A 12,675-nucleotide genomic window follows, 5' to 3' on the forward strand; every position below is an offset into this window, starting at 1 on the left:
TTTTTTTACTTGTTGTTTACCAGTATGGCATTATTGCACTCTTCAGTGGTTTATAGGCATGCCTAATAAAAATGTGAAAATATTTTTAGGTGTCAGGTGAAAACACTCCTCTTCAACCAGGCCTTTGGCTGATTAATACTCTGCAGTGTACTAATGTGGGGTTTTTTTTGGGGGGGGGCTGTCTTGGATATAAACATGGTGTAGCAAGAGAGGTCAGCTTACTTCCCAGTAGGACACCTTTCCCCTTTCTTATTCTATAGAACTATTCCAATAAAGTTTTGAGAAATACTCAGGTTATGGGTGGCAGAGAGCCCCAAGCTTGAGCCTTCTAGTACTTGGGGGATTTGATTTCGTTTTTAATCAGAATGCTGAGATCCAGAAATGGACCCAGGTGCGAAATACGAGCTTATGAAGGGAAGCCCCTGAAATGTGCCACTCACTCAAACTGGATTGACTCCTCCTGCAGACATTCTGGGTCAACACAGGAAGGTCTGAAGAGGAGCTACAACATAGAGAGGAGCTTTGCAGGGAGGGCTTTCAAGCACATCTCTGAAGGGACCCTTGTTAAGATTTCAGATTCTGAGTGAACAGTGTGTTGGACTTGGGATGACAAGGTCTGGGTTCAAATCCCTTTTGACCATAAACTTTAATGCGTCTCCTTTTTCTTAGTCTCTCAGCTCAGCCTCTTCTACGTCACAGGGTTCCTCTGAGGATAAAGCAGGATATTACCCTCCTAAAATCCCTGGAGGAAGTGTCATGGGGAACGGACATTATACTGTTGAGTTCCAAACAACACAGGAGTAACAAGAAGTACAATCTTTAATAGAATCAAACATGTTAGCGCATGAAACATATCCCCATATACAAAAGGATAAGAGGAGGAGATCTCTAAAAATACAGGTAAGTATCTGACTCTTCATTACAAACCACCTTGGTGAAAATAATTTTATACATGGGAATTTACCACATACACATAACCCAAAATTCTCAAGATTGCCAATGTTTTCTCCTCAGAGCTTCTGACAGAGGCTCTTCACTGTCGAAGGGGATTTTGTTACATCGAGACCCAAAACCTGCAGAGGGGTTACGTCTCTGGGGTCAGCATGCAAAGGCAATATAGTGTAAGTCAGGAGGACCCCCGAAAACACCCACCAAAGAACCATACTACTTGTCTGAAGCCAGAGATCTTGACTTTTCTAGAGGCCTGGAAGCAAGGTGGACTTAGAAACTCTTTCCACCATTGCCAAAGGCCCCCCCCCCAAAAAAAATGCTTTCTGCACTGTGGAGACTATTGTGAGATCTCACGCAGTCCCTTCCAACAGTCCCCCCCCCCCCGTCTCTCGCCCTCTTTCTTTTTATTAATTTGTGTTTTGACAAAGGGCTCCAGGCTGAGATCACGGAATAAAGTTGCCAGTGAATTTTGGGCCAACTACTCAACTAGCAAACAAGTCTCTTTGGATATGGAGATTTTGCTGAATAGGCTTCCCTGAGGAGAAGCAAATACCGTATTTTTCGCACGATTGGACGCACCGGACCATAGGACGCACCTAGTTTTCAGGGGGGGAAATCAAGGAAAAAATGAGATCCCCCCCCCCCCAGCTCTGGGAGCAGTGGACAGGCTGCACGCAGCCTGTGCGCTACTCCAAGACCTTCTCCATGCTTTTGCGGGAGGTGGCGGAATTCCCCCATCTCCCGCAAAAGCCCGCAGGAGGTAGAAGGGACTGACTCGGCCAGTCAGTCCCTTCTCCCTCCTTGGGGAAAAGCCCCCAAGAGCCGCTCGCTCTTTAAAGGCTGCGCGGCTCTTGCAGGCTTTTCTGCGAGGTGGGGGAATCCCCCCACCTCCTAGAAAAGCCAGCAAAGCCGCGCAGCCCCTTTAAAGAGCGCACGGCTTTTGCCTGCTTTTGCGGGAGGTGGGGGAATTCCCCCATCTCCCGCAAAAGCGCGCAGGAGGGAGAAGGGACTGACTCAGCCAGTCAGTCCCTTCTCCCTCCTTGGGGAAAAGCCCCCAAGAGCCGCTCACTCTTTAAAGGGTGCACGGCTCCTGCAGGCTTTTCTGCGAGGTGGGGGAATCCCCCCACCTCCTAGAAAAGCCAGCAAAGCCGCGCAGCCCCTTTAAAGAGCGCACAGCTTTTGCCTGCTTTTGCGGGAGGTAGGGGAATTCCCCCATCTCCCGCAAAAGCGCGCAGGAGGGAGAAGTGACTGACTCAGCCAGTCAGTCCCTTCTCCCTACTTGGGGAAAAGCCCCCAAGAGCCGCTCGCTCTTTAAAGGGTGCGCGGCTCCTGCGGGCTTTTCTGCGAGGTGGGGGAATTCCCCCACCTCCTAGAAAAGCCAGCAGAAGCCACGGAGCCTCTTTAAAGAGCGCGCGGCTTTTGCCTGCTTTTGCGGGAGGTGGGGGAATTCCCCCATCTCCCGCAAAAGCCCACAGGAGGGTTGGAGAGTAGCGGGAAGGCGTCGCACGCCTTCCAGCTGCCCCCCATCCTCTGGGGCTGGCGATGGGGGAAGCGCTGCTTTTCCCCCGCCAGCCTCAAAGAGCAGACTCTCCTGGCTTCAGCGGAAGCAACGGGAAGCCTCCGGAGTGCAGGCTTCAGAGGCTTTGCCTTGCTATCGCTGAAGCCAGGGAGCCTGCATTCGCTCCATAGGACGCACACACATTTCCCCTTAGTTTTTAAGACGGAAAAACTGCGTCCTATGGTGCGAAAAATACGGTAATGGGGATTTTGGAACTTCCATCTCCCTGGCCAGTGGAGATCTTGGAAGAGGAAAAGGGAATCTGAGAGCAGGATTGAGGCTGAGAAAGGTTTTAAGTGATGCCTGTGCATAATTCTGACTTTATTCAGAAAAGATGATGGTATTATCTCTAGAAATCTTAAGTCAGAGTTGGAAGCTGGAGAGAGAACTTCACTGAAACAGAAATGTGTTTAGAGTTGCTGTTGTTTCCTAAATTATTTTAGAAGTAGCCGATTCCCAAGGGAGAGAGAACAGGCAGGTTTGGGGACTGACAGGGGACCCAGTCAATCAGTGTCATTTACAAAGCTGGCCTGAGAAGGGAGAGTTGCGTCATGATTGACACAAGGGATGGCCAATCACAGTTCCAGAAATATGGTTTCTCCTTAAGTGCCTGTCAGCTCAGTCCTGGAGATGAGACTGAATAGGTCATAATGGCCATGAATATGCACTTGTCTGTCTGCAGCCTCAGTCAAGAGAGTGTCAGGTTCTCCTCCTTGTTCACTGAAAAGAAGGGCTGGAGTGTCTCACCTGAGAAGGAGGCTTCTGAGAATGAGTAGAGAAGGGCTGCTGTATCAGCATCGAAAAAACACACCTGTCCCCCTTCACAGTTCAGGGCCACTCGGATCCTCTTGGGCTCCTCACTTGGAACAAAGTCCTCATGGGGGGAGCAGAACAAGTTAAATTTGTCCCACTTCCCCAAACCCCAGATCCCTTCCGTAGGACAGAAAGAGAAAAGACCCTTCCTCTTCACAGACTTTCTAGCAACCCCCACCCCCCATCTCTCCTCTCTTCCCACAGTGACCTCCCAGAAATGTCTGCCTGCTGTGAAACCCTCACATCCCAGCACATTGCAATATGTGTCAAATCTCTCAGGGTTGTCTGGCAGGTCTTGACGCACTTCTCCCTGTCTCACATTCTTTCGATCCTCAGACAGGATGAGCCAGGGATTTGCTGTGTCTGGATCCAAAGTTACCTTTTCTGTGGGGGCAGAGGAGGAAAGAAAAGAGAAATGACGTCAACTAGGAAGCTGACTTTTCTTTAGACAGAAATGTAATTCCCTCAAAAATGAACAGGGACTCCATGGCTCTGCATTCGAGACAGGGATGTTTATCAAGTTCTTGAAACATCTGCAGTTCTTTCAAGGGTTCAAAGCACTTAACCCAAATGATCTACATAGAAGCCTTGCAACTTCCCTGTAAGTTAAGTCACTCTTACTATGCCCATTTTTCAGATGGGAGGACTGAGGCTGAGAGACAGTGGCTTGTCGAAGACCACCCCCACCCCACAGAGTTCATGGTAGAAGGGCGTCATAGCAAGGACTCCCTAATTCACATCTTAATATTCTACCTCACATCACATGACAGACCATGCTTGACAGGCCAGGTAAATCTGGTAGGTATTTTCACCCTCTTTGTAACCACCATTCCAATTTCAGTTACGTATTTAATGTTATAGCCCATCCTTCCAGGTAGTTTATAAAAAGCTAGAAAGTGGTTAGCCTTCCCTGTGTGACATGTCCTTCTTGGGATTCTTGACAGCGCATCACAGAATCGTAGAGTTGGAAGTGTTGGAAGTGTTTGCATGCAGCTTTGCAAGTTAGCAATTACAGTCTCCACAGCGTGGGAAGACAGAGCGTGAAAGGAATCTGCCTAGCAGTAAGGAGACCCAGCAACAACCCAGTGATTGGCTGAGGTCCCTTATATAGGCATGACCTATGACACTGGTCTGAGCGAGTGTTAGTGTGGTGTGGTTAGTGCTGAGGAGTTCCTGAGAGTGAAGAAGTCGTAACTTGTAGATAGACTTGTATGTTTGCTGCTGTAAATACAGTGGTACCTCAGGTTAAGTACAGTGGTACCTCGGGTTAAGTACTTAATTTGTTCCGTAGGTCCGTACTTAACCTGAAACTGTTCTTAACTAGAAGCACCACTTTAGCTAATGGGGCCTCCTGCTGCCGCCACGTCGCCGGAGCAAGATTTCTGTTCTCAACCTGAAGCAAAGTTCTTAACCTGAAACACTATTTCTGGGTCAGCGGAGTATGTAACCTGAAGCGTATGTAACCTGAAGCATATGTAACCTGAGGTACCGCTGTAATAAAACAACAAGAATCAAGTTACTAGTGATCAGTTTTTGATCCGGTTCGTCGTCCTGCCTGGGCAATTTCAAGAGTTGCTCAACAATCGCTGCAGTACTCTGCGATACTCTGCTAAGCTGTGCAACAGGCGAAAGCACTTCAAAGGTTCACCGGCTTCAAAGTTTTAACAGGAAGGGACCCAAGGGTCATCTAGTCCAACCCCTGCAATGCAGGGATCCCAACTAAAGCCTCCACCAGAGGGGGCCACCCAACTCTGCTTAAAAACCTCCAAGGAAAGAGCCCACCGCCTTCTGAGGGACTCTGTTCCACGTTCTGCAATGTGGGCCTATGGTCTGTTTCCCCCAGGCAAACTATGAGCAGTCAGCCAAGGACAAACTTGATTATCTCTTGTGGTTTGGTTAGAGTGAAGCAGAAAATGGATACAGTGGACGCTCGGGTTGCGAACGTGATCCGTGCACGTTCACAACCTGCATCTGCATTTGTGCGGGTTGCGATTCGGTGCTTTTGTGCATGCGCAAAGCATGATTTAGCGTTTCTGCGCATGCATGACCGCCAAAACCCTTTCCGGCACTTCAGGGTTTCGGCAGTCCGCAACCCGAAAAAATGCAACCTGAAGCGGCTGTAACCTGAGGTATGACTGTAGTTCTATCTTTTAAATTCACATCTATTACATTGTTGATATGAATTGCTTTCTTTTCCTATGAATTGTGTTAATACGTTTATTATTGCAAACCCAAAATAAATATGCCAAGTAAGAGTTTCCTTTATGCTGCCATCTGCTGCTCCTTTCCCAGCTCTTATGATTCCCTTTTTGTGGTGTTCAGGATCAGGCCAGACTGGACTTCTGTCTTCCCACTGAGCCTTTTCCCCTGGTCTGTGGTGTAATTCTGTCCTGCTCTTTTAAGTTTACTCAGGTTTCTCTAGTTTAAGCAGAGAAGTCATGTCTCCCCTCCAACACAAAGGCTGAGGGAAGACCCCCATCTTGCAGGGAAGCCGGACCCCTGGAGCTCACACTCAGGCAGCCCCCACCTCCCTCCACTGACACCAGAACCCATTCACCTTCTCGCCCCCCAAAGGTTGTTGCAGCCATTTTCTGGGCTACTTGTGTTCGTGCATTTCCCACTCTTACACCTTAAGGTAAAGGTAAAGGTACCCCTGCCCGTACGGGCCGGTCTTGTCAGACTCTGGGGTTGGTGCGCCCATCTCACTCAAGAGGCCGGGGGCCAGTGCTGTCCGAAGACACTTCCGGGTCACGTGGCCAGCGTGACGAAGATGCTCTGGCGAGCCAGAGCTGCACACGGAAACGCCGTTTACCTTCCCGCCAGTAAGCGGTCCCTATTTATCTACTTGCACCCGAGGGTGCTTTCAAACTGCTAGGTGCACAGGCGCTGGGACCGAACGGCGGGAGCACACCCCGCCGCGGGGATTCGAACCGCCGACCTTTCGATTGGCAAGCCCTAGGCGCTGAGGCTTTTACCCACAGCGCCACCCGCGTCCCTACACCCGCGTCCCTACACCTTACTACACCCGCGTCTTACACCTTACTCTTACATAAAAGGGGTGGGGATATTGTATGGCTCAAAGGAATATTTCCCCCTCATGTGCCGGGAGCCTTTGGCTTCACACCACCCCTGTGTCTTATGGAGATTGGGCACAGAAAAGCCAGGCATCCTGGGCTGGGGGCTTCCTAAGAGTCCGCAGGATCAGGCCAAGAGCCCCTCTAGCCCAGCATGCTGCTCTCACGGAACAGATGCCTCTGGGAAATAAGGGGAAATAAGGCATGGAAGGAAGGGCTGCAGTGGGCTGGTCTTTTGAGAAGCGGATCCCCTCTCTCCCGAATTTGTGCCTCTGCTTGACCCGAATTGACTAGGGCAATCCAGCCAGATGGGCAGGGTATGGATTTACAGCAAAATATTATAAAAAAAATAGGTAAACAATTGTTATTACCATTAAAGGATGTGATGAACAATATTTTGCATAAAGGAAAGATTCCATTGACATGGAAGGAAGCATATATGACATTATTTATTTATGTATTTATTATTATTATTATTATTATTATTATTATTATTATTATCATTATTAGCAGTGCCCTCAAATTAATACTTGGGACTTTTTTCAATTAATTTCTGCAAAATAATTTTTGGTAAAAACAGAAAGAGTAAGAGATAATAAAAAACTAAAAAGGAGACAGTTTGCCAAAAATTGAAGAGAGAACCATGTTGAGGATGAAGGAAGTCAACTGGAAGAAAAGAAGAGTTGAAATATGGTATATATATACCATACGTTAATATGTTTTATTTCTAACTTTTTGTTCTGTTGCTGTTTCTTTAGATTTGGCGTTACTATTTTTAGGTTTAGTTTGATAAGTGTGTGTATGTGTTGCAAAATAACGAATAAAATAAATAAATAAATAAATAAATAAATAAATAAATAAATAAATAAATATTGTTATTATTAAATGTACCTTTTTGCAGCTGAAGTCCATATTCCACAGTGTCTGGAAGAGAAAAGGGAACAAAGAATTAGCATCACACCATCATTCAGACAACAAACCTGGAATGAACAATATGAGCTCATGAGCTTGTAGCCAGGTGTTGTGGACTACAAGTCCCATCACCCCTAACAACTGGCTACACTAGCTGGAGATTATGTGCGTTGCAGTTAAAACTATATGAAACTCTCCATGCTGGTTATCCCTGCATAACCAGGGCAAGGGTGATGTCAAAGTTCAGGCCTGCCCAAATCTTGGGAGGAGGAGCAGGACCCCAGAAGATCTCCCCATTAACAACAAGATCCAGACACCTCTGTTCCAGGACAGGAGGCCTCTATCCCAGTTCCCTTTGCTCCTGGCTGACTCTTGGACAGCCCCTCCCCCCCCACATCAATCTCAGGGCCGAAGGAACAGGAAAAAATGCCCGAAAAGCTGTAGGTGAGGCCACTTGGGAAACGGGTGAGATGTGTGAAAGCACCCAAAGCCTGGCTGAGAGATGTGCAGAGGTCAAGGACAACTTTTTACAGACAATTCACAACTTAAGGGAGGGTTACATTCCTGGGGATTGTGTATAAAGGCAAATTGAGCAAAGTCAGAACGACCCCCGGATTCACCCCTGCCATCTGAGATCCCAAGACGGCCCCATGAGATTTCGCAGGAGCCTTTCAGAGCCCAGTAAGGTCTTAAACGTGATTTGAGTGGTGGCTAAATGCTTCATGGCAAGAACTTTCAAGCCCTTTACCTTGCTGACTGGAATCTGGGAGGCTCCCCCAAGATCTCACAAGAGCTTCCAGAGCCCAGCAAGAAGGGTTTATCCTCCTCTTTCAATTGCATAAGAAAAATCAGTTGTGAGTCATCTACATAGGAAAGTGTGGCTTCTAGATACTGAAAGAGAATAAATAAGTGTTCCATTTTCCTGGCACTGCTAATGACATGGAACATTTCATGAACCATTTTAAATGTCCAGTATAAAATATTTTCAGCCCTTCTTTACTACCTCTGAACTGCTTCATGACACCCTCCAGGAAGGGATTTATATCTTTGAAGTCCCAGATTCTCCACTTCAGGGCAGGAGGAAAGGCCACAGGAGGATCCTGTAAGTTCTCCTTCTCCTGAGACCTGGGAGGAGAAGAACAAAGTCAAGCCAACATCCTTCCAATGCAAGGAGCTTTCTGACAAGGCAGGGGTCTCATCCTGATGATAAAGGCAAGATGGATATATCATGAAGACTTGGGAGCAGAATTCTTCCTATGGCAAGAGGGAACATCTAGATAATGTGTGGATCTACAGAGCATCTCGGAAGGTGAAGAAAAACCGCTACACACACCTGCTTCCATAATATATGGAAGGAAATATATGAAGATCAGATTGAAGGTAAAGAAGCTGATGTATGCAAATTAATATTTAGAGGAAAAATTAACAACACAAGGTCCTTAGAGAATTAGAACTACATCAGTTTTAGTGAAGCATTTCGAACGATTAAAATTATTAATATTTTGTAGCCCAGTGCTTACATTTAAGTAGAGAGGAATATCAGAAATTAAATCTGTCTTTTCTAAACATGGAAGATTAAAAAAAACTGAAGTTGTTTGGGGGACAAGGCTCTCAGTGGCTACTATTCATGATGCCAAAGGCAGTGGTGCCTCTGAAACCACAGGAGGGGAGTGTCCTCTGGGGCTCAGATCCTGATCACGGGTTTCCCACAGGCTTCTGGTTAAGCACTGTGAAAACAGGATGTTGGACTAGATGGGCCACTGGCCGGATCCAGCAGGGCCCTTTCTCACATTCTTATGTCTGAGGAAGAACCTGCAGAAGCCAGAAAGACACTGGAAATTTAAGAGTAAGTTATAGTGAAGATGTTTACAAGCCCCTTTGGGGTGTTTCCCCTTTTGGTATCAATTGCAGAGGAAATGAATCCATCACAGAGAAGGGCCTTCAGAAATATGCAATGGGAATGGCTTCCTGTCTGTGATTGTAGATGGGACCAATAGCTACAAATGACTAAGAAAACATGTCCCTCTTTTGGTTTGTGATCTTGTTAAATGGATGGTGGAGTCCTAAATTATCTCTGGAAGGAGAAATTCCCACCTGTTAAACAAGAACTTTTGTAGCAATATAATAAGGCAGGGGTTTTCCATCACTTACCTCTGCAAGAAGCTTCTGATATCCTGGAAAGAAAGAAAGAAAGATGTCAGTGGAGCAATTTCTGCAGTCAGTTATAAATAATAAGCAGTTGAGTGACAATTGCTAGGAATCACAGGTTGGGAGAGCACTACTGTTTTTTTGGCTTCTCAGAGACCTCTGGTTGGCCAATGCAAGAACAGAATTCTAGAATGAAGGGGCCTGTGGTTTGATCTAGAAGGGCCCTTTTTGCAACCCCAGGACTCAAGCCTTTCACCCTTCATGTACCAATTGTTTTCTTTGCAGCAGCTTCTTTGCGGGGGGTGGGGGCATGTTATCCTGTCTGTAGTCTGAAGCATCACACTCCACCCTCTCGCATCAGGATGAGGCCTCACCTGCAGGAGTTCACTTGCTGGTTCCTGAAGCTTCTCCTCCATCTCCCGGGTGAGGCTGTCAAGAGAGGAGAGTTCCCTAGAGAGTCTGGCCAGCTGCTCCTTCCTTTTGGCTGCAATCTCCTTCTCCACTTCTGCCATCTGGGCCAAGATATGTTTCTCTTGTTCTTCCAGAAACTGGTGCAGTCGCCTGAACTCAGCCACAATCTTTTCCCTCTCTGCACCTGTTTGTTTCTGCAGCAAAGAGGTTGAAAGAAGAGAAGAGTGGGCCAAAATCAGGCATCTAGCCTCCTGTTAAAGGATGAGGAGGCCAGGTATCCAAATTAACTTGGAAGGCAACTGCTGACATATTCAGCAGAGAAAGAACTTCGTAAAAACTTACAAGCCCACCCACTCCTTTAAATGGTCTTTCATGCTTTGTGGGAGATCAGACCATTAAAAAATAAACCTCTTTCTGTATTTCATATTCATTGCCCCCCCCCCCCATATTGATTCTAGACAATAGCACTTTTTCACCTTAAAGTAGCAATGATACTTACAAGCAGGTCTTGGCTTTCCTTTTCTGTGTTTGCTTTAAATATGAGAATTTTCTCTCTCTCCTTCCTCACATTGTCTAGGCAGCTGCTGATCTGATCCTGAAAAGAAAACAAAGTCCAAGTTGGGCTGCGCTACACATTAACACAACAACATTAACACAACTCGCTGCCCCACATCCCTGGGTCTTTTGCAGAGGTTCCCCTTTTTCATACCAGATGAGGAAGAAATGAGGCTGCCCTATATCAGAGATGAGAAACATGGGGGTTTTGCTATTTGTCCCCCACACTGAAAACACCTCCAACATGTCCCCCCCGCCTCTTTACTAAATTAATCCTAGATGTTGTAATCTTTCGTCCCAGGGGAGTTACTGCAGCCTGCATTCAGGGGGACACCGGTGCACTTTAATCCCTCAAAAAGAAAAATAAATGTTTATTGTATTAATTTTTAGAAGTTTAGTTGTATCAGGAGAATACCTTTTGGATACATTACAATATTATCATCATTATCATTATTGGAAGCCCCTCTTGTCTGCAGCTCTTCCACCCCCAAGAAAGACCCACTGCCTTTTCCCACCTTGTACTCCTGGGACGCCTCCTCTAGAGGAACCACCTCGTGGCTTTTGTGCTCCTTGGATACATTACACACCACACAGATGGGGCTTTGGTCCTCCTTGCAGAAGAGCTTCAGGGGCTCCTGGTGCTTCTCACAGACCATTCCCTTTCCTTCTCCTTCCTCTTTCCCCCCCAGATGGCTAAATTTCTTAGTTATTTCTACAAAATTTGCCAGCTGCTGGTTTCTCCTGATGCTGCTTTGCTCCACCCTTTCCCTGCACTGAGGGCAGGAAGCCTCTCCCTCGGACTTCTGCCAGCACTGCATCAGGCAGGATCGGCAGAAGTTGTGCCCGCATTCATGAATGATCACTGGATCCCTGAAATACTCCAGGCAAATGGAGCAAGTGGCTTCCTCGCGGAGATCCTGCACGGCACCCCGAGTGGCAGCCATGGCGGAGTCACCAGGAAGAGGGAGCTGGTTTCGTTTTCTCTCTTTTGCGTCTGCAAATGGGCGTGTTCCCTTTCCTGGAAATTCAGATGCGATTACTCAGGATCTCTGTTGCGTTGGAGTTGGGTAGAGCCCCGAGCAGCTTTGGTATGGTGGAAATAAATTTATTTATTTAATTTAAACGGAGTGCTAATTCTTGGTGGCTGCTCGTTTATGGAACCATTTCCCTGTGGGAGCGGGTGGAGTTTGTTGTAGTTTTGTTTACTATCATCACGTCAGCCTCAGACTACTTTGCAAGCTGATGAATGAACTGCCTCCCCCCTCTCCCGCCTTCCTCCATTCACACTCCTCTTTCCAGTTAGTAGCCAATAAATACAGAGGAGAAACAGCCCAACCCTCCATCCTGGTGCCAGTTTTTAGTGAGTCGTTTTGACAAAATCGCCAGCATCTCATAATATGGAATAACCTCTGGAACCAACTCTGGAAACGGCTTTTGCAAACAGCTCAGCTAAATGGTATCCCGATATTTGCCAATCACACCGCAGGGCACCTATTAAGAGCAGGTGCTTTCACTTAGCCCCATTTTCTCAATGAATGCAGCCCTTTGTCAGTGAAATATCACTTTGTTATAAGAATTTTAAGATCTCCAATATAGAATAAACACTCATGAATGCACACATATCTCAATATATGAACCATAAGCCATTCTGCTTCTCCCAATGACCTCAAATATTCCTCTGCAGTAAGGGAGTCAAATGGGGAAAGTCTTCCCATTATCTTTTTGCTGGCAAATCCTGTCTTAAGGGCATATTTGTGTATGAATAGGGTGAGCCTGTGACCTGGGTTCAGGAACTAAAATATTTACTATCACCAAAGAATGGCCAAGCTGCCCAGGTAAAGCAACCATTGACCATTAACAGGTATCCTGACAGAAGGATTTCTGCTGAAGACTGCCTCCTTCTGTGATGTATGTCTGATATTGGGAGGGGGGCTGGTCTTGGGCTACAGGGTGGGCAGTTTCAAAAGCCTATATAGGGGCTTGCGCACCATCATTCTGGGTTCTCCTCCCTCCTGAGTGGGGACCCTGCTGCAACAGTTCCTTTAATAAAGATCAGGCTTACTAGCCGCTTTGCTTCTCAATATACTCTGGTTGGCCTGTTTTCTCCTATGGATAGGGAGCATACGGAGTGAGCTCCTGTTGCTTTGCCTCAGCTCCTGCCTACCTAGCAGTTCAAAAGCACGCTGGTGCAAGTAGATAAATAGATACTGCTGTGGTGGGAAGGTAAACAGCGTTTCCATGCAATCTGACTCC

General features: G+C 46.8%; 1 protein-coding gene across 1 annotated transcript; it reads right to left on the reverse strand.

Moving 5' to 3' along the window:
• Window positions 1-3,197: 3,197 nt before the first annotated feature.
• Window positions 3,198-11,493, reverse strand: LOC308469809 (E3 ubiquitin-protein ligase TRIM7-like; the record flags this gene model as incomplete). Its single annotated transcript, XM_080992776.1, has 7 exons — window positions 10,938-11,493; window positions 10,367-10,462; window positions 9,831-10,061; window positions 9,460-9,482; window positions 8,312-8,433; window positions 7,288-7,320; window positions 3,198-3,706 (listed from the first exon to the last, which is right to left on the reverse strand). Exons 1-7 carry the CDS (start codon window positions 11,364-11,366, stop codon window positions 3,198-3,200), a joined length of 1,443 nt encoding a protein of 480 aa, XP_080848902.1. The 5' UTR covers window positions 11,367-11,493.
• Between the last annotated feature and the right edge of the window lie 1,182 nt (window positions 11,494-12,675).

This window comes from Podarcis pityusensis (assembly GCF_964106645.2).
Source record: "Podarcis pityusensis genome assembly, chromosome: 2".
Taxonomy (NCBI): Eukaryota; Metazoa; Chordata; class Lepidosauria; order Squamata; family Lacertidae; genus Podarcis; species Podarcis pityusensis.